General features: G+C 49.2%; 1 protein-coding gene across 1 annotated transcript in view; it reads right to left on the bottom strand.

Moving 5' to 3' along the window:
* Window positions 1–25793, bottom strand: part of PFKFB4 (6-phosphofructo-2-kinase/fructose-2,6-biphosphatase 4) — a gene marked incomplete at its 5' end in the record, with an annotated part of 35442 nt that overhangs the window by 9056 nt on the left and 593 nt on the right. Inside the window, 8 exons of the mRNA XM_082848704.1 lie at window positions 7905–8051; window positions 8656–8863; window positions 10548–10669; window positions 11085–11141; window positions 11503–11577; window positions 14180–14246; window positions 20290–20386; window positions 20546–20662. Of these exons, the coding sequence (XP_082704830.1) occupies window positions 7905–8051; window positions 8656–8863; window positions 10548–10669; window positions 11085–11141; window positions 11503–11577; window positions 14180–14246; window positions 20290–20386; window positions 20546–20662 (890 nt within the window). The remainder of the gene's footprint in view (window positions 1–7904; window positions 8052–8655; window positions 8864–10547; window positions 10670–11084; window positions 11142–11502; window positions 11578–14179; window positions 14247–20289; window positions 20387–20545; window positions 20663–25793) is intronic.

Here is a 25793-nt window from a genome sequence, read left to right as displayed (position 1 = left end):
CTTGGTCAGGGAACTAAGATCACGCAAGCTGTGTGGCGCGGCCAAAAAAAAAAAGAGAGAGAGAAAAAGCAATCTTTATCATAAAGCAGCAGAGAACTTGGCTGAACTGTGTTCTAGTGTGGGCAGCTATAACAAAAAAGGCAGATAGGGGCTTCCCTGGTGGCGCAATGTTTGAGAGTCCGCCTGCCGATGCAGGGGACACGGGTTCGTGCCCCGGTCCGGGAAGATCCCACATGCCGCGGAGCGGCTGGGCCCGTGAGCCATGGCCGCTGAGCCTGCGCATCTGGAGCCTGTGCTCCACAATGGGAGAGGCCACAACAGTGAGAGGCTCGCGTACGGCAAAAAAAAAAAAAAGGCAGATAATGACAAGTGATAAGGAGGATGCAGAGAAATCAGAACCCTCATACACTGCTGGTGGGAACGTAAAATGGTGCAGCCACTTTGGAAAAGAGCCTGGCAGTTTCTAACAAGCTTAAATGGAGTTAACATGGGGGACTCCCTGGTGTCCCAGTGGTTGGGACTCTGTGCTTTCACTGCCAAGGGCCTGGGTTCAATCCCTGGTCAGGGAGCTAAGATTCCACAGGTCACACAGCACAGCCAAAATAAAAAAACAAACAAAAAAATGTAGAATTAACATATGACCTAGCAATTCCACTCCTGGCTATCTACCCAAGAGAAATGAAAACATGTCCACACAAAAACTTGTACATTCAGAGCAACATCATTCCTAAAGCCAAAAAATGGCAACTACCCAAATGCCCATCGACTGGTGAATGGATAAATAACATGTGGTATATCCATACAATGGGATATTATTCGGCAATATACAGGAACAAAATACTGATACATTCTACCACAGGAGGAATGAAATGTCCAGAATAGGCCAATCTATAGAGACAGAAAACAGATTGGTGGTAGCCTAGGGCTGGGGGGAAGGACTGGAAGGAAATGGGGGTATGGGTACAGGGTTGCTTTCTGGAACAACAAAAATGTTCTAAAATTGATTGTGGTGATGGTTGCATAACTCTGTGAATATACTAAAAACGATTGAATCATACAATTTAAATAGGTGAACTGTATCATACGTGAATCATATCTCGATAAAGCTGTTGTTTTCAAAAAAGGAAAAATAAGACAGTAAATTGTGGATTGGGCTAAGAAAAAAATCACAATGTTAAACAGAAGACTAGCCCAAGGCTGTTTACCAGAATAGAGGAAAGAACAAAGATAAACATGGAAAGATGACTAACAGATCATAGATACTAGAATAGTTTCCAAACTAAAGAAAAAGAAGGGAATCCAGTGTATCTAGGAAAATAATCGGATTAACCTCAAAAAAAAAAAAGATCAGGGCTGCCAAGGCTTCCCTGAGAAACCAAATGCTCCAGCCATATCCGTGCCCTTGGAAGGCAGACACCAGACCCCTAACCTGCGTCAGGGAGCTGCTATTTGCACGAGAAAGAAATCAGGGCTGGAAACCTCCTGTAACTCCCACCAGCCACAGCTGATGAAAGCCCACAAAATGGGTTAAATGAGCTATAAAACGGGTCACAGAAATTGCTTACTCTTTTGAAAGAGTTCATCAGTTCTAAAGAAGAGCTACAACAGATAAAAAAAAAAACCATGATGCTATACTCTGCCCAATTACAGTAAAAAAAGAAAAAAAAAGGGCAGAAAGGAAACAAATGGAAATAACACATCCTCATAATTCCCAACAGAATCAAGAATTATTTTCCTGTTACTAATTTTGATAAGTATATTTTAGTTATTCCTTTATTTACAAGCATTCTCCTTAAGAATGTTTTAGAAAAGCTGTAAGGTAATGACTACTGGAATAAAAACACTGCTTGCCTTCCAAATCACAGAAAAGATGATGTTTATACAGAAAAAAAAAAAAAAAAGAGATGAAAAGAAATCTGCAAGGTACTGGGGGAAAAAAAGGACAAAGATAGCGATTGTAATAATAAATATGAATGGGTTTAGATTCCTAAATGAAAAAAGCTCTCAGGCCAAAAAATAAACCAAAGATATGTTCCTTTCATCTAAAGAAATGACAGAAAAAGGTTAAAAATAAAAGGGAGTAGGCATAACAAAAAAAACATGGACAAAAAGCAAGGATGGCAAATTAAAACCAAAGTGAGATACAACCTCACACTCATTAGAATGGCTACTGTAAAAAAAAAAAAAAAAACACAGAAAAATAACAAGTGTTAGCACAGATGTGGAGAAATCAGAACACTCATGCACTGCTGGTAGGAAAGTATAATGGTGCAGTTGCTATGGAAAAAAGCATAGCAGTTCCTCAAAAAAATAAAAATAGAATTACCATATGATCCAACAATTCCACTTCTACATAGGTACCAAAAAGAAATGAAAGCAGTGTTTCAAAGAGAGAGTTATATACCCATGTTCATAGCAGCCCGATGCACAATAGCTAAAAGGTGGAAGCAACCCAAATGTCCATAGATAAATGAATGGATAAGCAAAATGTGGTATATACATAAATGGAACCATATTCAAGCTTAAAAATGTGATTCGGACATATGCTACAACATGGATGGACCTTGAGGACATTATGATAAGTGAAATAAACCAGTCACAAAAAGACAAATACTATATGATTCCACTTATGTGACATACTTAGAGACAGAAAAATCATACAGACAGAATCAAAGAGACAGAAAGTAAAATGGTAGTTGTCAGAGGCTGGGTGGGGAGGAGAAATGGGGGTTATTGTTTAATGGGTATAGAGTTTCCATTTTATAAGGCGAAAAGAGTTCTGGAGATGGGGACTTCCCTGATGGTCCAGTGGGTAAGACTCCGCACTCCCAATGCAGGGGGCCCAGGTTCAATCCCTGGTCAGGGAACTAGATCCCGCATGCATGAAGTAAAGAAGATCCCACGTGCCACAACTAAGACCCCACACAGTCAAACATAAAGTAAATAAATAAATCTGCATGCCACAACTAAGAGTGCGCATGCTGCAACAAAGATCCCACATGCCGCAACTAAGACCCGGTGCAACCTAAATAAATATTTAAAAAGTAAATAAATTTATAAACATTAACATGGTTACAAAAATAAAACTATTAAAAAAAAGAGTTCTGGAGATGGATGGTGGTGATGACTGCACATTCTGAATGTATTTATTACCACTGAACTGTGCACATAAAAATGGTTGTTAAGATGATAAATTTTATGTTATGTGCATTTTACAAAAAAAAATTGGAAAAAGAAAAGCAGGGATGATAATATTCAAATTCGTCAAAGTATAAATCCATGCAAAAAGTGTTTTATATTGAAACAGGAACCATCCAAAATGAAGGCTGAGCCACAGTGGAGTAACTGGTACCAGATTTGCTCTCGGCCCAACATAAACAATTCAAAAGAACTAGACAAAATGTATGCAACAATTGTTTGTAGACACTAGACAACAGGCAGAGCAGGGTTGTGATCCTCCAGAAGGGACACAAGGAGCCTACGACTGCAGCAATTTACTGCAGGCACTTCCTGGACTGCAGAGCATCACAAGAAAAGAAGAAGACACAAAAAAGAACAAAACTGAACCCCTAGAGCTTAAAAACGTAAGGCCTGAAATATAGTTCATTGGATGTTGGATGAGTTCAACAAAAACAGCAGTAAAGATAAGTGAGCTTGAAGATATAGCAATAGAAACTATCCAAACAGAAACCTGGAAAGAACAAAAGACTGAGAAACAATGAACAGCAGCTCAGTGACCTGTGGGATTATCCCATAGGTTCTATACACTATACCAAACGGTCTAACATACAAGAAGTTGGAGTCCAGGGTAGGAGACAGGGTAGCAGAAAATATATTTAAAGAAATGATATCTTAAATTTTTTTCAAACTCATATTTAGAAACCCAGAAATCCAAGAATCTCAATGAACTCCAAGCAGGATAAACATAAAGTAAAACATACCAAAGCACATCATAATCCAATTGCTTAAAATCAGTAATAAAGAGAAAATAGAGTAAAAGAAGATACATTATATACAAAACGAAGATAAGAATGACAGAAAACTCCTTGCTAGAAAACAGTGTGACCCAGAAGACAATAGAGGTGGTCCAATGGTGGTCCAGTGGTCAAGAATCCACCTTCCAATGCAGGGGACAAGGGTTTGATCCCTTGTTGGGGAACGAAGATCCCACATGCCACGGGGCAACTAAGCCCATGCACCACAACTAGAGAGAAGCCCACGCACCACAACTACTGAGCCCGTGCCCCCTAGAGCCCGCGTGCCACAACTAGAGAAGCCCACACGCCGAAACTAGAGAAAAGCCCGCATGCTGAAATGAAGAGCCTGCGCACCGCAGTGAAGACCCAGTGCAGCCAAAAAAAAAAAGAAGAAGACAACAATGGAACAGCACCTTTTACATGCTGAAACAGAAGGAAGTCTGTGCTGTTTCCTCTCATTTGCCCCTCCATATCCTTCTGCTTCTCCACCTGCTCTCTGCCCCAGGAAGTTGACCTTTGTCCATGCATCTACAAGGCTCCCATGGCCACTAATGTCTTGTTGGGCTAGGCCACGGGGAACACTGGCAGGAGGTCACAGGGAGGGAGGAGAGTGAGGCTGAGATGTTTATTCTGACTCCTTCCTGAAGAAGTTGCTTTCAGTGGTCTAGGCCCTCACCCAAGGTTCCATCCCACCAGGCTGTCCTTTACTCACTGCTCCCTTGTCCCCAGGTTCCTATATCCTCTCTCTCCTCTGCCCAAGGGAAGCAATGGTCCCTGTTGTTACGAGGTCCCTATATCCTGCCCATTATCTTTGAAAAAAGGTCCTTTTATAAATCCTCATTGAATTAACCTAATTGGAGTGGCCATCTGTTTTCTTTTATGTCCCACAAATTACTAAGTCATGAATTTTACTTTATAATAAAACATCAAAATATGTGAAGAAAAAAAGGTAAAATAATGCAAAATTCTTGAAAATGTAAGAAAAATCAACAAAATTATAATTAGAGTGTATTTAACATTCAACTATTGATTTATGATGATCAAACAGAAAAAAAAGACAGAAAATTTGAATGATATAATTAAAGTTGGAATTAATGAGATACACAAACTTTTTCTTTTGAAAATTTTCAACCATATAGAAAAGTACAGGGCTTCCCTTGTGGTGCAGTGGTTGAGAATCCACCTGCCAATGAAGGGGACACAGATTCGAGCCCTGGTCAGGGAAGACCCCACATGCTGCAGAGCAACTAAGCCTGTGCGCCACAACTACTGAACCTGCGCTCTAGAGCCTGCATGCCACAACTACTGAGCCCACACGCTTAGAGCCCATGCTCCACAACAAGAGAAGCCACTGCAATGAGAAGCCCGCGCACCGCAATGAAGAGTAGCCACCGCACACCACAACTAGAGAAAGCCCGCGTGCAGCAACAAGGACCCAACGCAGCCAAAAATAATAATAATTAATAAACAATAAATAGACTTTCAAAAAAAAAAAAGAATATACAACAGAAACACAAGGCACTTAAACTGGGAAGGTAACAACTGGATTATCCTTATTTCAGAAGATATGACAGCTCCCTGAGATAAAGCTAAGATAATCAACTGAAAAAGTACTAGAGCAAATAAAAGAATGGTCACAGGTTTTCTGTGGACCAGCAATAACCAGACAGGGGACAAGATCTTATTCACAAAGAGGCTTCCTCCATGAGGCCAGGTGGCCCAAGCTCCCAAGGGACCCTCTGGAGATGTCCCTGGTTAACAGCCCACCGTCAGCCTTCCTGGCCTGGCTCCCTACATGAATGCTGTGCCTGTGGCCCCTCCCATCTCATAATGTCATGGACGCCCCCTTTCCCTTACGCAATCTTTTCCAGCGGGGATGGATTCCATGGCATGTGGCTTCATCATCTTCCTCCCTACTCCTCACCTCCTCTGTCCAACTTGATTCCATCTCATCCATAGGGACACAATTGAACAAGCTTGCAAGCTGAATGAGTGTCTACCTTTTCCACAGCTGCATCCATCTGCTGGGGGTGGAGGATCGCCCCCCAGAACACAGACAAGGGGGCCACAGAAGACTCCTGGTCTCCAGACAAGCCAACTCTTCCCCTTTGCTAACGCCCACTGGAAACTCCTCCTTCCTTTCACTCTTGAGTGAAACCTCCATGAAGTTCTGAGACACAGTACTCTATAGCCACCTGCACCCCTCTCCTCTACTGATACCCTGGAATCTGGGCCTCCGCCACCACTCAGGGCCTCCTGTCATCTCATTCTCTCCCTTTCTACCAGCCCCTCACCATCAGCTTACACACGGCCAAGTCTCCCTTGACTCTGAGTCCCTTGCCCCCCCCATTCACTTCCCTACCCATTCCCACCGGGCACCAACCCAGTAGGCTCATGCCAAGAATCCTAGTGGTCTTATGACATCCCAATGGTCAGTTTGGAGCCTGGCCTCACTCCCCCTCCCTATGGTATCTCATCCCACTGACCACTGCCTCCTCCTCTCTGCCTTGACTCCCATGACCCCATCAGCCTGGTTTCCCTTCCACCTCACCAGACACCTGTCCATAGCTTCCTCCACAGCCCCTTAAATGCCAGGGTTCCCCTGGGTTCTGTCCTGGGTCCTACTTTGCCTCCCTCAGCCACCTGATCCATTCCACAGTTTCAAGCACCATGTCTGTGGGGGGGATGCCCAAGCCCCACCTCTCTTTGGAGATTGGATTGGCTCCTGGGTACCTGCTCTTGAACATCTCCCAGGAACGTCTTCCTTTCATTCACTACATATTTACTGAGCACTTACGATGTGGTGAACAAAATAGATTAGTTCCTGCCCTCAGCTGAGCTCATCACCTTCCTTGCCCCAGAACCCTTCCCAGTGGCTGGAAATCTGGAGCCATCCTAGATCCTTTTTAGACCCCTGGCTGGGCATCAACAGCCTCTATCCTTTCATTAGGATCTTGGTCCCCAGCACCTGGCCCAGTTCCTAGCACAGAGTAGCCTCACATAAATACGTGATAAATAAATGAAGAAACATCCCTCAAGTCCATCTACTCCTTTTTCACTGCCGCCACCCAAGTTCCAGATGTCATCACCTCACCAGGCCATTGCAAGGACCTCTAACTAGTCTCCCTTCTCCGGCTTGTCCCCCCACCTCATCCCAACAAAACAATTCTATCAGTTGGGGTGATCTTTGTAGGATTCAAATCTGATCTCGAGACTTCCATATCAGGCAATGGTAGACTAGCTTGCTTTAGACTAACACTCCACTGAGAGCTACTAGAAAAGCCAAACCGAAATAAATAAATAAAAAATAAATAAATAAATCTGTTTGATACCACCCTAGAGCCACAAGGCAGAGAAGACCTGAGGGGCCAAGATCCTGAAGTGAAGGGAAGCCCAAGGAGGTGAACCTGGTATATGGCATCATTTTTCCCTTTGAGGTTTTGTTGATTTGAAAGTGGCAGTTAAAAGCATGACAAGCCAGCTGGTAGGCAAAATGGCTGAAGAGGGTCAAAAGGTATAAACTTCCAGTTATAAGATAAATAAGCCCTGGGGATGTAATGTACAGCATGGTGATTATAATTAACAATATGTATCATATATTTGAAAATTGCTAAGAGTATGTCTTGAAAGTTCTCATCACAAGAAAACTAAAATTTGTAACTATGTGGTGATGGATGTTAACTAAACTTATTGTGATAATTATTTCACAATACATACATCCATCAAATCATCACTTTGTACACCTAGATAGTTATATACAAAAGAAGGGAAGGAGGGAGGCAGGGAAGGAGGGAGGGATGAATCAGAACCCTAAACAATAATGAAATGTTAAAGAGAAAGCTCTCCCTGACCCCCTTCAACACTGTCACCCTGGGTGAGTGCAGCTGTGCCCAGAGCTGGGCAGGGGAGGGAAGAGATGGTGATTACCGCATCAATCTCGTTGAGAACTTTCCACTGCTCATAAGGCACACCCAGGGCCTCAGCCGTCTGGATTGTCCTCTTCATCTGGCTTGTCCAAACCTTTAGGTCCTTGATGTTCTGATCCCTGATGAACTGGGCCAGACTCCTGGCAAACTGAAACACATCACAAGCAAATTCAGATGCACAGGTCCTGGGCTGCCCTCAAAGGGTCCATGGGGCCCAGCCTTAGAGAAAACAGTTTTGGTAAAAAACACGAACTAACTCTCGATGACACCGATACCCACACCCACAAGTGCTGTCCCTGTGCATTCTTCCGAGATCCTCAGTGTAGTTCCAGCTGTGGGTCATCAGGTCCCCTGCCAGTGCTCACCCCCCGGCCATGTGCCCTAGGCTGTATGACCTTCCCACTGAGGTTTCAGTATCTCCCCTGGACTGTGGCACAGCATCAGCTGCACTGTAGGGACTCAGCTCACTCCCAGAATGACATGCCTCTCCAGGGAAAGGGAACCAGCTGGTGAGAGCTCGCATGCAAGCCAGAGATTCAGGCATCTGCCGGGGGACCTTCCCTATAGAATGGGAACATTCCAGACTGAATGAGGTCATCCACCTGGATTGCATATTAGCTGGAGTCCAGCACCAGCACACACACATGCACACAGAAATAAACACACACACACACAGACACACACACACACACACACAGACACATACACACACACACACACACACACACACACACACACACACACACGCTGACCTCCCTGCCCCGGGCGGACAGTCCTGGGTCCCCGCCAATCCGGCCCTTGAGGTTGAGCTCGCTTTCCCCGTGCCGGCAGAGGTAGATGGAGCGGGGCGTTACGTGGATGTTCATGAGGTAATATACAATGCGGCTCTGGATGTGGTCAGCCACGCGGTTCACGATGTAGCTCTGCCCCACGTCCATGATCTTGATGTAGGACAGATCCCTTTCCAGAGAGGGTAGAGAGAAGCCTGTGAGTGTGACCGGGGTCCTTGAGGCCACGCCCTGCCAGCTCCAGGAACCATCCTCAGAGCCTTGCATCTCTGACCCCACCAGGCTTGAGACCACAACACACAGGACTGCCAGCTGGTACGCGAGCGATGGGGGTGAGGTGGGAGCAACACGACACGCACGACATACAGACAAACCCCGTGAGAGGTGCTCCACACTCATCATGCTCCCAAAAGTTGACATTCAAAGCGAGGGGTCAGTCCTACCACATCGGGACCTTCATCGCTGCTCTATGTCCCCCGGGCCCCTCTTGCCTACCTATGAGCTCTCAACGTACTATCTGTAAGGTGAACAAGAGACAGTTTTTCCAGGATTGACCTGGGAGTAGTTGGCAAACGCGCTTCTCCTCCAGTCTTCCTGGTCAGCCATCCATGGGCCTGGCCTTTCCTTCCCCCAGCGAACCCTCCCCCAAGAACCCAGCCCGGGTCATGTGTGTGTGCCGAGTGGTTGCCATGTCCCACACCAGGCAGCAGGTGGACGAGACAAGAAGCACAGGAGGATGGTGCTGGTGGCAGCAGCCAATAAGCCCAACTCCGCCGCTTTCCCTGCTTTGGACCAGTGCAGCCCTGCAGCGTGGAGAACAGAGCCACAAGGAGCAATGCCATGCTGGGGGGAGACCAGGAGAACCACAGAGGCCGGGGCAGCAGCACCGGATCAGCGCCAGCGTCGCTGAGGGGACTCAGTCCAGGGACTGTCCCTCAAACATCCCAGAAAACATCCCCCCAGCAGTCACTTGACTTCTTTCGTTCGTAACTATATATTCATACGTAATTATAAACAACCCAAGTACAAGTTCATATTTCCACCCTTTTCACTTAATGCTACATAACATACACTTTCCCATGTCTCTTCAGCATGATTTATAAGGACTGTGTAATACTTTATTCAGTTATTAAAGTTAACTTAATTACTTAAGTGTTATTCACTTAACCACTGCCCCAATTTCTGCTATAATACAGGAGTTGGCAAACTATGGCCAGCAAGTCAAACTCAGCCTGGTTTTGTAAATACAGTTTTATGAGAACACAATCATGCTTATTTATTTACGTATCATCTATGTTCCTTTAGTACTAAATGGCAAAGTTAAGTAGCTGCAACAGAGACTGTATGCCCCCAAAGCCTAAAATATCTACCACCTGAGCCTTTACGGAAAGAGCTTGCCGGTGGCTGGCTGCTGTCCCCACCCAGCACTCAGTCCCACAGATCCCTGTTCCAGAGGGAGGCAGGCGGGGCTCACAAGCACTGGTTACTGCTAGCTGTTAGTAGGCAGGGTCTGGGCACCCCGTCCCCTTCTCAAAATACAGACCACCCACTGAAAGAAGAGCGTGTACTGTTTGCAAAAGCCTTGTGGGAAGACCCTCTGAATAGAAAACAGGCTTGATTTTCTGATGAAATAGCAGAAAACTGTGACTCACAGAGCTCCAGATAAAGCAGCTACGGTTCTGCAAGTCACCCCTGGGCCATGATTTCCACCCCGAGGAAAGAAACAAAAAAGGACAGACCATCTCTGCCCGCGGAGGTGGTCCCTCAGCCACCACCTTGAGGAGCCACAGGAGGCAGCCGAGTGGACCCCACCTACCACCCACCGCAGCCAAGGACACAGTGCTGCCCTGCCTCACCTGTCCAGGTCCTCGTCCAGCGACTCATATGAATTCTCATAGCACTCGATGCGCCTCATGAAATCCTCCGTGGCCTCATCGCTGTCGTGGTTGACATAGTCAGGGCTGCCCAGTTTCACTTGCTGCCGGGGTCAGGCACAGAGCAAGGACACATCAGGGCCAGAGGCCAAGCAGGTCGGAGACCAAGGAGGATGCTGGGTTGGGGGGAGGCTGGGCAGGAGGATTGGCCTCCCAGGGGCACTGGTCCCATTAGGAAGAGCCCAGTGGCTCCCTGGTCCCAGCTCCCATACCAGTGCTAAGAGAGTATTACTGAACATCCTGTGACCGCAGTCCCTCATCTTTGGGGGATGAGGGACTGCGATCGGGTGGGCAGTCCCCACCTGACCCAGAGATCTACCGCCTTCCCCCCTACCCACAATGTTCAAGAAGACCAAGTTAAGGTCGGCCCAGGCACCAGCCTAACCTGGAGATGGACCTCACTGTCACAGGCCATCTTGGCTGTATTACTGCTCCCACAAGGTCAGATGCACCACTTACCACGATGTTGGCAGCTATGACCTCAGGATCCACACAGATGGACTCAACAAAAAAGGTCTGCAGCAAAGACCAGGGTGGGCAGGAGGGAAGGAACCAGAGACACATTTAGGGCCCTGAGCCTGGCTCCCTGGAGCTCCCTACCCACTGAGGGCCATGCTGCCCAGAGGCCCTTCTTCAGGGGGTGGGGTCAGGTCAAGGAGCACAGAACCAAAGCAGGTGCCGCCCTATGAAGGACTCTCCCACCAAGACCCCCACTTCCTCAGAAAGATAACTCCAGGTCGAGAGAAAATCAATATCCCAAATCCACTCAGGAGCCCACCTGCCTGAGGCCAGTGGGCCTCAGGAGGCCGAGAAAGTGGCCCCAGAGGGCCCGAACGTGCCACAGCCCAACCAAGGAGGTAAGCCAAGGAGGCCTCACCTTGTAGCCATTCTGTTCCCCAAAATTAAAGATGGTCGCTCTCCGTTCTCGGGTGGTATTTGTTGCATCAAAAACCTAGGACCAAAATGGGGTTAACTCAGCCTCTGGTCCTGGAGAGGGTGGGAGGCCACCCGACAGCTGTAGCACAGGGACTGGATTTCTCATCAGGACCAGTTGCCGTTTGGCCATCTGCCTGGCCAGTCTCCTTCAGACCTGCAATGGCTGGGCTGGTCCTCCTCTTCCTTGGGGAGCACCCCAAGGAAGCTGGAAGCAGGGCAGCAGGCACTCACTCACAAGACTTCCAGTGAAACTAGTTAAACTTGTAGAACTAAACCCACGTTTACTTCCACTCCATCCTGTCACCCCAGTAAAATGGGAACAGGAGAGGAGAGGAGATGGGAAATGTCAACACAGTTTTTTAAGATAGACACATGGTAACTGGCTCAGAGAAACAGAGAAAACCAAACACAAACCTACACCAACCAGAGCACACCTGCTTGTGCAGAACCACGGTAGTCAGGAACAGGGCACAGGCATCTCTGAAAAAAGGGACAAGTGTGCAGAAGAGACGGGAGGACTGGCTGGTGGTGCAAGTGGAGCCCCAGGCCCCCTCCTTGCCTCCTCCAGGCAGGCTGTGACCGCCCCCGGGGCCTGCCCAGCACTCAGGGGCAGCCCACCCAAGCAGCTTTTAGAGCGTAACTTTTTACAAAGGGCATTTGACCAGGGCTCACTGGATGCTCCAGCAAAACCTCTAACATGAAAAACAAAGACTAAATCAAACAGAATAAAAGGAACTTCAAGACATGAGGACAGGGAGGGACTTCCATGGTGGTGCAGTGGTTAAGAATCTGCCTGCCAATGCAGGGGACACGGGTTCGATCCCTGGTCCGGGAAGATCACACATGCCGCGGAGCAACTAAGCCTGTGCACCACAACTACTGAGCCTGCGCTCTAGACCCTGCGAGCCACAACTACTAAGCCTGCAAGCTTAGAGCCCGTGCTCCACAACAAGAGAAGCCACCACAATGAGAAGCATGCGCACCAAAATGAAGAGTAGCCCCCACTCACCACAACTAGAGAAAGTCTGCGTGCAGCAATGAAGACCCAACGCAGCCAAAAATAAATAAAAAATAAATAAATTCATTTAAAAAACAAAAGAAGATGGGAGGGGAGTGGGGACTCAGTTGTGAGAAAGCGGCGGGGGTGGTTTAACAAAGTAAAATATATGACATTTCTCTGAGCTGCTGGAGAAGAGTTTCCTGATGGAAAGGGTCCCCCCAAGGACCCAGCATTGTGGAGAAGAGCCTCCATAAAGCACATCACCTTGAAGACCCCTAAAAGCTTCCCCAGAGGAAGGGGCATGAGAAGCCCCCAGTTTCCTCTAGGAAATAAAAATTTCTTTTTTTTTTTTTTGCGGTACGTGGGCCTCTCACTGTTGTGGCCTCTCCCGCTGCGGAGCACAGGCTCCGGACGTGCAGGCTCAGCGGCCATGGCTCACGGGTCCAGCCGCTCGGCAACATGTGGGATCTTCCCGGACCAGGGCACGAACCCATGTCCCCTGCATTGGCAGGCAGACTCTCAACCACTGCGCCACCAGGGAAGCCCTTTTCTTTCTTTTTTTTTTTTTAACTTCTTTTTGCCCGCAACGTGCAGCTTGTGGGATCTTAGTTCCCTGACCAGGGATTGAACCTAGGCCCTCAGCAGAAAGAGCATGAAGTCCTAACCACTGGGACTGCTGGGGAATTCCCTAGGGAAAAAAAACTTTTAAGTAGGATCAGCAAATCAGAATGACATCAGACTTTCCCACAGCCACTCTAGAAGCCATAATACAATGGAGCAATGTCATGAAAATTCTAAAGGAAACGTTCTTTCCACCCATCCATCAAATGTGAGGATAAAGAAAAGACATTTCTACACATGCAAGGTCTCACAAAGTTTACTTCCCAAGTACCTTTCTCAGAAAGCTATTAGAGGATGTGCTCCAACAAAACAAGTCAGTAAAACAAGGAAAAGCAAGACATGGGATCCAAGAGCAGGGCATTCAACTCAGGAGGGAAGAGAAGGAAATTCCCAGGGTGACAGCTGTGCCACAGACAGACCTAGAGGGCAACTGATCTACATGGGGCTGGGGGACAGAGCTCCAGGATGCATGCCTTCAAAAGGAAAAAGGAAGGAAAAAATAGCCCGTGTTTGACTACATAGGGTTGGGGTAGGGCCCTTTCCTGCAGACACCCTTGCTCAGCCTTGTCCCACCTGTCCATCTGACTGGAGGGTCCAACACAGAGGGGGAATTCCCTTACCCAGCATTCAACTGATTCCTGGAATAGCCACCAAATGTTGGGCTGGCTGCTCTCCACACCAGGAGAAATCACATTTGCTAAAGACTTAGGTAACATGACACCTCTAACTTGTGGAGTGGCCAAGAATGTGAGTATTCAAAGGGAAGTCCAGCAGGGTCAAACGCAACCACAAACCCAGAGGGAAATTCCTGGCCCACATCTGGCCTCTGGCTTCTTCCAGCACAGCAGCTGCAGACTTCTTCCCAGGGGCTGGCACCCAGGGGTATCTAGGGCCACATACACCCTGCCTTCCCCTCCAGATGCCTGATAAGTAAAGGGGTAGAAGTATGTGGGCTCCCATATGTCACTCCCAGATACCACCAGGGTGTTATACTCACCGCCACATGCCCCCCCTCCTCACTAAGGAACCGCCGAACATCTCGGAGGGCTGCCAGGGCACACTGCCTTCAGAAAAGAAAACACAGGTCAGCCAAGCACCTGACTTGTTGCTGCAGGGCAGTAGGTCAGGGATATATCCTATGCCAGATAGGAGATGGGGCAGCCCCTGGGGCCCTTTCTCTCTTCTCAAGGTTTCCTCTTTTCAGTGTTTGGTAACCCTGCTCCTGTAGGTGGAAGGCTACGTGTTTCTGGCCATCAGAAACTTTTTTTTTTTTTTTAATTGGAGTATAGCTGCTTTACAACATTGTGTTAGTTTATACTGCACAGCAAAGTGAATAAGCTATACGTATACATATATCACCTGTTTTTGGATTTCCTTCTCATTTAGATCACCACAGAGCATTGAGTAGAGTTCCCTGTGCTATACCAGTAGGTTCTCATTAGTTATCTATTTTATACATAGTATCAGTAGTGTATATATGTCAATCCCAATATCCCCATTCATCCCACCACCCCCTTTCCCCCTTGGTATACATACAGGAATACTTTTTGAAATACCACTTTTCTGTACTTTCCTTCTTCATCTCATCATGTACAAATCCAGCCTGCCATTTTGCCATATTCATGATTTCTAAGTGTCATGCATTTCCCCTATCAAAATAAGCACTTCTAAAACCAGACACTCCCTTGTATGTGTGTTGGGGGCAAGGCAGGCGGTGCAGGTGGTGGGAAAGGAGAGACATTACTGCTGGCCCCCAAGGCAGCATTAAGCTTAATGTTCAATTTTCCTTTCTAGAAGGGAGATGTGGACTAAGAATGCCACCTGGTGTATCAGCAAACAAAGGGTGTTGCAGCCATCAAGCTATCAGCCACTGCAGCCACCCCCAAAGGGGCCCCCTCAGGGGACTCAGAATGGGAAAGAACAGGACACTGGCCCCAGAGAGCTGAGGTGCATATCAAAGGAATGATTTCAATGAGCCCACACATGGCACCTACCTTACCTCTGCAGAGCAGTCCCTCAGTTATCTGAGAGGCTGTCTTCTAGGCTTAAGTCCTCAGTTTTGTTCACTGAATAAAACATAAGTCTCAACTTTTAGGCTGTTCCTTTCTTTCAGTGGACCAAGAACGCCCTACATGATCCCTTCTGGAGGAGGGTGCCGTGTCTCTGCCTCTCGCACCCGGGTCCACAGGTGCTCCGGAAGGGCAAAACCCTCACCATGACTGACCACTGACTACACTGTCTGTCCTCAGACATCTCAGCCTTTCCGTTTATTGCTGCAAAATGGATTGCCACATATAAGGATCTTTCTGACTTTATCCATTTCCCCTGTAAGGTCCGAAGATAGATAAATCACTTTGACGTTTTATCTATGCAGGGGAGCAGAATTTGCCACCCCAAAATATGTCTCTTTGGCATAAGGATTATTTTAGGCTGATTATTTTTAAGACACTGCAGACACGGGAGCAGCTCTGAAAACATGAGTAGAAGTTACCCTTTTTTGAGAGACATTTACAAGTATAAGGGAAATCTCCATTTGTAAGGGGGTCTCCATCGCTGTACCAGGAGGAGGGAGATGATCTTTATCTCTAGAAACTATTATCACTCCTGAAGGCACAGATTGAGTGAGTGATTGATTTAGGCCACGCCAGACGTCTTGCAGAATCTTAGTTCCCAGCGATTGAACCCAGGCCCCCCGACAGTGGAAGCTCCAAGTCCACAGCCAGGGAATTCCCTGAAGGCATAGATTTAAATCTGCATAACAACCTTACCCTTGTTTACTGAGCTTTTCCAGGTAAATTCTCCTGACTCCTCACCCCCAACATCTTCTTTTCTCTTCAGCTGAAGATGGTATTTAAGGGGAGGGCTTCCCAGGTCTCTCACATGTGTGTAGGAGGTATACATGCTATTAAACTTTTTTTCTGTGCTGTTAATCTGTGTCATGTCAATTTAATTATTAGACCAGCCAAAGAACCTAGAAGGTAAGAAGGGAAAATTTTTCCTCCCAAACACTATTACCTGTACTTTTTTGATGTAAAAGTAAAGTTAGATCTCCCATTTGTTTGATCTTGGGATTTTGTGTGTAAACCCCTAGTGCATCAAAGGACTGTGCCAGGCCAAGCCAGGCCAGTGTGCCCAAGCATGGAAACAGAGGCCGACCAGACTCCTGGGGTCATGAGGAAACTGGGGGCAGAGCTGAGTCCAGGTCACTGGAAGGAGCTCTGCTCTTATGCCTCCTTGTGACCTTTCTGTGCTCTATTAGGCCTTTCAATTAAGACCCCAAAGTGCTTTCTTCTGCCAAAAAACCTGAATTCTGAAAGTCCAGGAAGCTGGCATTGATAAGGACAGAGTAAAGGGACAAAGTAGGTGACTAGTTAATCCCACTAAGGGATCATAAGGAAAAAGTATGGGAGACCTCTATAAGAAAATGATCACTCGAGAAAGCAGGTTTGCTTAACCACAAAACCAAGCAGGCTTGCTTAACAACAAAACCGTGCGACAGAAGCATGAGACATGCCCCCAGACAATAAAACAATGGTGGAATGAAACCCACCTCCTGCCCAGTGGTAAGTTAATGATTCCTAGGACATGCTCCTTTGTGCTCACTAAAAACAAAAGTATAAGGAAAGGGTGACATTATACTGAAACCTGAGCTGATTTACCATGTTTTAGTATACGTTACCACCTTTTTGCTCGTTTCCATTGCGCCATGACAGTCCCAGTTTGACCACTAGGGACAAGAAAACTCCGCCCCCCACCCCCACGTGGAGGAGGAGCTGATGATGGAAGCTTGATGTCTACTCAAGGATGAGGAAGCAGGTGGTCTTCTCCCCCTCCTCACTCTCCCTTTGATTATAAAACTGTAGCCTACTAAGTTCTGGGCACAGTGCCCTCCTGCCCACCCACTTGTAAACCTCACAAGTGTCCTATTCTATTAAATCACTTATCTAACACTTTGTCTCTCGCTGAATTCTTTCTGCACTGAGACATAAAGAACCAGAGCTTCTCAGAGCCCCCCACATCCCCGAGACACATTTCTACAGTTTCAGCACGGCTGGGACCATTTCTTGCCACCCACATTTAGAGCCCCATGTTCTGGGCTAAGATCTCTGTGGTCTGCTCTGGCTGAGGCTGCACCAAGTAGGAGGGATCTCAGGGCCCAGGTGGAGATGCTGGGGGAACAGTCTGGGAGCCTGAACACGTGTGGGTGTGAGTGTGGATGGGCACACACGTGCATGCATGGGTGGATATGTGTATGTGTAAGTCTGTGAGTGAGCACCTGTGAGCATTCCTTGGGCCCCTGTGGAAGTGCAGCTGTGCACATACAAGAGGGTGTATGTGGTTTGATAAATACATTTGGTCTTTGTCCTGGGTTCTTGGCAGAGCTCCTAAGACCCTTGGAATTTCTTAAGTGATAGGAGTGATTTTTGTCATTCACAAGGAGCCCCTTCCAATCACACCTGAGTTGATGCTAATGTAGCGACTCAGGCTGGGGCCCCTATACAGCCTCAGCATGGGGCTGATCACCAGAAAGTGATGAAAGGGTTGCAACATTCAGCCCTGCCACCATCCTCCAGGAAGGGAGGTGGGGGCTGAAGATGAATTGAATGATGAGAGTTGAAGAGCTTCCAGGTTGAAGAGATGAGGTGCTGGGAGGGTGCCAGACCCCGAGACGGCTGGAAGCTCCCCGCACTGCCCCCTTCCTTGCCTGTGCACCTCTTCCACTTGGCTGTTCCCGAGTTGTATCCTTTATAATAAACCAGTAAACACAACTCAAGTATGTTCCTGAGCTCTGTGAGCTGGAACAGTAACCTGCTGAAGAGGGGGTTGTGGGAACCCCCAATTTATAGCCAGTTAGAAGTACGGGTGCCCCCCGCCGAGACTTGTGACTGGTGTGTGAAGTGGGGTCAGTCTTGAGGGACTGAGTCCTTAACCTGTGGGAACTGATGCTAACTGCAGGTAGACAGGGTCAGAATTGAACTGAATTGAACTGTTGGACACAGTTGGTGTCAGGAGGATATGCACGTGTGTGAACGCCCACGTGTGTACATACGGTATGTGTACACACCTTTCTGCAGTATGTGACTGTGTGCACATATATGAGGGTGCCTGGTGTGTATTTACACACTTACCCATGTGTACATAAAGAGGGAACACCTGCACATGTACAGATGGCTGTACATGCCCTCTTCTAGATCTTCCATTGTGCCCAGTGTTAGGGACAGACCTCCACATTGTGTAGCTCTAGGAAGCTCAACAATGTGTACGTACCTGGGCCTCTGGGAAATGCAGGCTTCTCTTCCCAGGTTTCCCATTTTTAAAAAGTCTGATCTTTCTATTTTGCCAGTTATCTGTGGGACATTTAGGGCTGGTTAATGGGAAATGGACCCATGGCCCAGGGGCCAGACCCAGGCTTTGGATACATGAGGGAGACTTTCTAGGAACAGCCAGAGGGTGTGCCTACAGAGAGGCACACGTGAATCTGCCCCCAGCTTCTACTGCTGGGGCCTCTGTTCCAGCTGGGTGACCCTAGACCAGCTTCCTTACCTCTTCTGAGTCTGGGTTTCGCCATGAGAATTAATCCCAATGTTCCTACCTTGAATGGGCAGTCTGAGCAGAATGACCAGCGAGCTCTGGGAAGGCTAGCTTCCTTCTTCTCCCCACAAACACTCTGGATTCAGACAGGCCTGGCTTCAAATCAAACCCTGAGGGATCCCAGACAATACCACCACTTCCTGACCTCAGTCTCAGCATCTAGAGGAGTGAGGCACCACAGCCCACTGCAGGGAAGATCAAAGCAGCTAATGAGTGCCCACAGCTTGAGGTTGTTGCAGAATTTGCATTCGATGCAACCTTTGATCTACAAATTGAGTACTTCCGGAATGATGGACAGGACAGTTTTTAGTGGTACATGGGGTTAGATTTAAGTCTGGACTCTGTGAAGTTCCTTGGGATCTTGTGTGAGACTGCTGAGCCTCAATTTCCTCATCTTTAAGTTGGTGGGCAGGGGGCGGCAATGGGCATCACACACACACAGCACACAGGAGGTTCAAGTATCAGTACCCTCACTTTTGTCTGGGTCGTTATCACAGAGGGCCCACCCTTGAGTTTTACCCACAATTCACAGTTCGGCCCCAGAGACCTGAATGTCAGACTCCACTTCCCTTCTTGGTGCAGCAGCCCGCCCATCCCCATTGACCCAACAGCAGAGGCACGGAAGGGCCAAGCCCCACGATGGGGAACTCCTGCCCCCTGGTGGCCAGAGAAGGAGCAGGTCAACCACGGCAATAACCAGGGGCTTCCGGCCTGGGGCTTGATTTGGGAAGGTCACTAGAACTGGGCCAACCTCTGCTCAAAGCCCTCCCACAACGGCTGGGCCCAGAACAAGGGCAGGAAGCTTCCTGATCCCTCAGTTGACACCTGCCGAGTACAGCATAGCATAGCTCCTCAGACCACAGCTGGTGCTCAGTTTTTCTGGAGAAAGCAATCAATTCAAGTCTGAATGGAGAGGGAGAGTGGGTATCATATGCAAATTTCCATCTCGTCACCCAGCAACACTGAGGCAACTTCAAAGGAAAGCCAAGGCCTACCCAACACATGCCAAGAACATGACAAGCAGCCTCCAAATATCAGTAGGAGGCTTATCCTGGGGCAAGGGAGGAAACGCCCCAGTTCTGTGTCTGATCCTTCTGGCTTTGCGAGAAGGTGTCAGGAGGTAGTCCCATTCCCACTCTGCCGCACCCCTGAGGCCTGCATCTCTGCTTCACCTAGGGCTCCCCTCCCTATCAGAGCCCATCCCCATGGATGGCCTGGGGTAAGCCGAGGGCCCTGGCTAAGCCTCCACCATCTCCCTGAAGCTCCACGCTCCCCTCCCACAGATATCCCACAGGGCTGGGCAGGGCAAGCCACCAAGGGGCCAAATACCCACTCCCTTTGTCCCCAAACCCAGCACATCCTCACCCCCACCACATCCTGAGAGGTCAAGAAACCAGTCCTGTTACAGCCCACAGGGTAGGGCAAGGCCAGGTCTCAGGAACAGCTTGGTCATCACCAGCAACTGGGCTCCAGGGCCTTCTTCATAAACAAACACACATACGCACACAAACTCACTTCCTGATTTTCAGGCCCTCTTCATTGTCTGGAAGGAAAAACTCAAAAGACTTGTATGTCTTGACCATGTCCCGGCGATACTGGCCAACGTTGAATTCTGGGGGAAGGGAGAGGCTCAGTTTTCACACAACAGCATCCCTCCCCAACCCCTGACCTTGACCCACCCTCAGGCCCTGTGGCAGTCCAGCCTTCTCACTCCTCCCCGCTCCCCCACAAAGTCCCAAAGCCCCCTTGGAAAGCCAAGGCTGAGTCTCACCCCGCGTGGGCACACCAATCCAGTTCAGGTAGCGGGTCAGCTTCTTAGAGATGTAGGTCTTGCCCCTGGCAGGCAGCCCCACCATGACAATGAGCGTCGGGCAGTTGGTCATGCAAACTGAAAGGCAAGGAGCAGTGTCTGAGGAGGCCGGACCCCTCCCAGTGGGCCCCTCCTTCCAGGCCCAGCATCAGATGTGCCTTCCCAGGCTCCTGGCAGCAGAGAGGTCCCTGGGCACCCCCAGACCGTGGTCTCTAACCAGCGCTGGCATGCCCAGTTCCCCAGGCCTGTCAGTGCTCAGGGAGACGCCGCGGGATCTCGCCAGCATTTACCCTGAAGTGCACCATCAGATATAAAGCTGGAGCTGCCACGGCCCTGGCTAAACTCTGCGGGGGAGTTCCCCTGGCAGGTGGGACAGCGCCAAAACCCAGTGGGGTATTCAATGCCTGCCTGTCATCCAGGAACCCGCCATTCAGCATTCCTGCTCACACAGCACCACTGCTTCCGCTCCCCAGGGAGAATTTCTCTTCATCTACAAAGCCCGGAAGCAGCTTCTGCAGTGAGTCCTTCCTCCAAGGCACCTGCATGCCCACCTGCTGCGCTCTCTCCCTCAACCCAGTCATCTCGCCAATAAGTCTGCTCTCCACAACTGATCACTTGGGGTGAAAGCAGCCCCGCAGTGTCTGAGCCATTCAGGATCCTGAGGCCTGGCAGATTTGGTGCTCAAAAATTGTGGGCAGGGAAGGAGACGGAGGCACCTCAAAACCCACCAGGGTGAGGGCCACAGGGGGCTGAGACCAGAGACCCAGGCCAACGCCACAAGGGCGGTCCCTCTGATAGCCAGCCACCGCCATCCCATGTGCCACCAGGTCAGTGTGCCAAAAAGAGAAGCTGCCAAGGCTAGAGGTGGGGAAGAGTCTGCACCAGCCCCCGAATCCATGGCCCACTAAGACAGACACCAAGGCAGCAGAACTGCCAGACTATGGGAGCCAGCTCCACTTTCAGTGTGGTCTCACCTCAGAAGCCTCAGGAAGCTTCCCTTTCATCGTCCTCAGGACCCGGGCCAGGTAAAACCACAGCAGACAGATGGACAGAGGGGGGGACCTGTCACTACTCCTCCTCTGCCCACATGGCTCTGCAAGTGCTTTCACCTGGTAGCCCTCCTCAGACAGACTGCTGGACCCCACCCTTCAACCTGTCTCCCTCACTGGAGATGGAGTGCAGAGGTGGTCAGAGTCAGTCAGGCCTGGGTTCCTATCTTGACTCTGACACTTACTGGCAACTCTGAGCCTTGGTGTCCTCACCTGTAAAATGGGATGATAATCCCTCAGCAACGCCTAGCAACATCCCCATGTAAGAGCTGGAACACTTCCAGGAAGCTGTGCCCTCTGCCTGGACTTGGCAGCCCGCCTGGCTAAGGACACAGATGTACCTCAGGACTGCCCTTGGGACTTGGGGTGCAGAGGCAACTGTCTGTCTCCAGGCAGGCCCCGAATAGAAGTAAAAGACCGTGCTTGTCAGTGGGGGCTCCGTCACTCCTGTGCATGACTTTTGGGCAAATGTGACCCATTCTGCAAGCCCCAGGGGAGAGAAGGAGGGGATCCTGCAGACACAGCCTGGTGGTGAGTCAGAGTGAGGAACCTTGCAGAAAAACCTTAGCGTTGGGACTTCCCTGGTGGCGCAAGTGGTTAAGAATCCGCCTGCCAATGCAGGGGACATGGGTGCAAGCCCTGGCCCGGGAAGATCCCACATGCTGCGGAGCAACTAAGCCCATGTGCCACCGCTACTGAGCCTGCGCCATAGAGCCCGCGTGCCACAACTACTGAAGCCTGTGCGACTAGAGCCTGTGCTCCACAACAAGAGAAGCCAGCACAATGAGAAGCCTGCACACCCAACGAAGAGTAGCCCCCGCTCACTGCAACTAGAGAAAGCCCACATGCAGTAACAAAGACCCAACGCAGCCAAAAGTAAATTTATTTTTAAAAAAAACAAAAACAAAAACCTCAGCATTGGCTAAGCTGAGAGAAAAACAAGTTAGGCAAGGCCCTGCATCCTGAGGGCCAGGCCAGTGCTGCTGAGTCCTGGGCTGTTTGCACAATTTCTGGCCGTTTGGCCAGGGCTCCCCAGCAACCACAGCGCAGTGCATCAGCTACTCACTGTGGGGAAAACCTGCGCCCAGCCTGCTCCCCCTGATGAGGCCACCCCTTCCCATGGCTCCCTGAATGGCTCTCCCACGACCCCAGGGCTGAGGTTCTGCATCACCTCTTCACAGCTTCCATCTTCCCAGAGACGCCCCTGGCCTCCTCCCACAGCGTTTGGTGACAGCATCTCCCCGCCCCATGCACAGCCATGGTGGGCAGGCAGGGCAGCAAATCAGGGCTGGGCACAAAACGAGAGCAATAAATTACCTATCACCTCTGCTCCTCAAGATAAGGTCCCAAGTCAATGATACAAAAGAAAATTCAAAGTACAAGTATATTCACACCAGCCCTGCTTGCAACAGCAAAACACTGGGGAAGTTCCAGCAATGGAGAAATTGCAAACCGAGGCCCACACGGAGGAAACACACTTGAACCAAGGGCAGGTGGACCAGGTGAGTGGGGGCATGCAGTTGGAGCTGCAGATCTGGGCCTTCAGGACCTCAACATTGAGCAACAGGACAGCAGAACACACAGTTCAGAACATGGGGCATGTGCGGAAGGAAATCTGAAGATATGTCAACTCAGCTTTTCTCACTAGTTCCTGTAAATTATCTGTAAATTTGCTCAAGCCCACAGGAGCCCAAGGAGTCGAGAGGCTGAGACAAGCCTGGTGCTGTTGACTACTTTCTGGTGGTACCTCCACAGGGGCAGCCACAAGTCCCTGGAGTGGGTTCCAGAACTAAGTCTTGAACTGCACCTGCCCCGACTTCTGTGGGCCGGGCTGGGGAAGGGAGAATTCTTTAAAATAAAGCAAACTGGCATTACTGTCCTGTTCAGAGGGGAGAGAAAGTTGTCTCTCCTACTGTCCTGTGCACACACCAGTCGTGGCCTTACCCAGGCAGTCTTGCCACCTTTTGGCTAAGAAAAGCTATCAAATACTGTCCTTTCTGCCATGTTCCCCAAGTCCCCTTTCCATCTCCTACCCCATCTGCCCCCAGAGCTCCTCCAGGTCAATGACCAGAAAGGTAACAGCTTCCACGCCCTCTGTGTAGCCCTGAATTCTATCAAAAGGAGGAAGAATTGCTCATGAAGAGTGGGGGAGGAGAAGGCAGGGAACATCCCTCAGCCAACCAGCCTCTGTTGCCCTGAGGAGCTCAGACTAGACCCCAAAGACAACCCACCACACAGCACAGACTAGGGCCCCTCATCCTCTTCTCTATAAAGCCCTGTGATCAAGTCAACTTCCACCCACCTTGACCCTCAGGTTCCCACCTGTCCTTGTGGTCCTCCAATCTAGTTAGAAGCCCACTATGCAAAGGGTAAGATGCTGCATGAATACGGGCTTGGGACCTGAGGTGCTAGTTCCTTGTTCATTCCCTGCTTACTCCCTCCTTGCTGTGAACTGTGAGACCCTAGCCTGGGGTCCAAACCCCCACAAATTTGCAGGTCTCATCTTTAGCCTCTTGGGTGCTACCTCCTCCTCCAGGAAGCCCTCCTGTGCCAGGCCAGCTCACAGTCCCACCCACTGCAACACCCTGAGGCAGTGCCATGGCACGAGCCCCTCTGCTCAGGCCAGAGCCACATTTTAGTTGCATACCTGGAGCTTGGAGAAACACAGGCCTGCCCCAGGGGCAGTTAGACCTGGGCAAGTACCCTCCCATTGGGCCTCAACTCCTTTGCCACCTGAAAGGAGGTTGGCTTGGAGCTTCAATCCCTGACTTTGAGGTATGGAGAAGCAAAGAAACAACAGTGATGATAAATTACAAAATTACCTGCTACCATTTATCAAGCACTTATCAAGAGGCTCACAGGACTTCCCTGGTGCCAATGCAGGAGACATGGGTTCGAGCCCTGGGCCAGGAAGATCCCACATGCCATGGAGCAACTAAGCCCGTGCGCCGCAACTACTGAGCCTGCGTGCTGCAACTACTGAAGACCGCACGCCTAGAGCCTGTGCTCCACAACAAGAGAAGCCACCGCAATGAGAAGCCCGTGCACCGCAACAAAGAGTAAACCCCGCTCGCCGCAACTAGAGAAAGCCCGCGAGCAGCAACAAAGACCCAATGCAGCCATAAATAAATAAATATAAAAATAAATAAATATATATATAAACTTTAAAAAAAGAGGCTCACAGCAGCTTCATAGTGCAAGGATGATGACTGTCTCAGTCTCACAGATAAGGAACCTGAGACCTAGAGGGTCAGCTCTTTGCCCAAGGTCACCCAGCTAAGCCACGACGCAGCTTGAGTGCTCCTGCCTCCAAAGTCCATGTTCTCACTCCTTCTCCTTTATGTAACAATGGAGGCCACCCCCTAGTTAGAACAATACAGCCCTAACACGGACTGACTAGAAGCACAAGAGAAAGGGGCCTAGCCCTCCACACCTCCAGAAGTCTAGAAGGAAAACTGGCTAGGGTGTAGCCATAGTCCCTTAGGACTGAATACTGACTGGAAAGCCATGGCCCCAGGGCTAAAAGCAGGTTCACAGTTTCAGCAGCCCACCAGGACCTACATTATGGTCAGAGTAACGACCCACCAGAATGTCTGGTCAAAGCCACGGCCACCCCTACCAGGTTCCACAGTGTGCTAAGAGATGCACACAGTCCTCACCTAGGACTCACACCCTTGGTCAAAGCCAAGGCCCCCAGGATACCCTCAAAGCAAGACAAGCACCAAGCACTCTCTCCTCTCCTATCATGCCCAAGCAGAGGTCAGGAGTGCAGGGAGACCCCAGCACATAACACAGTCTCCTGACCTCCATTTCCAAATCTGTATCAGAAGCTGGACTAGATGTTCTCTGAGGACCTTGCCAACTTGCAAATTTATTACAACATTTCAGTTACTCCTAAAATAAATCTTTGTTTTTCTTGGTAATAAAAAAGTTGCAGACTCATTTAAGGACAAGCAGAAAATCAATGAAGTGGGTTTAACACCTAGGACCACAGGAAAAGTAATCCCCTTAACGATTCCTTGAATTTCAGCATATGTTCTAGATGTTTCCACCCTCCAGTTTTACCAGTCACCCACAACCCCACCTGGATGCTTACACACCCATGGACACAAAGACAGGCCCATATAACAAAGTGGTCTCACTGTCTCTATCCTGAACAC

This window comes from Leucopleurus acutus, assembly GCF_964270905.1.
Source record: "Leucopleurus acutus genome assembly, chromosome: 10".
NCBI lineage: Eukaryota > Metazoa > Chordata > Mammalia > Artiodactyla > Delphinidae > Leucopleurus > Leucopleurus acutus.
Note: the sequence above shows the minus strand (reverse complement) of the source record. Positions and strands in the feature narration are given on the sequence as shown.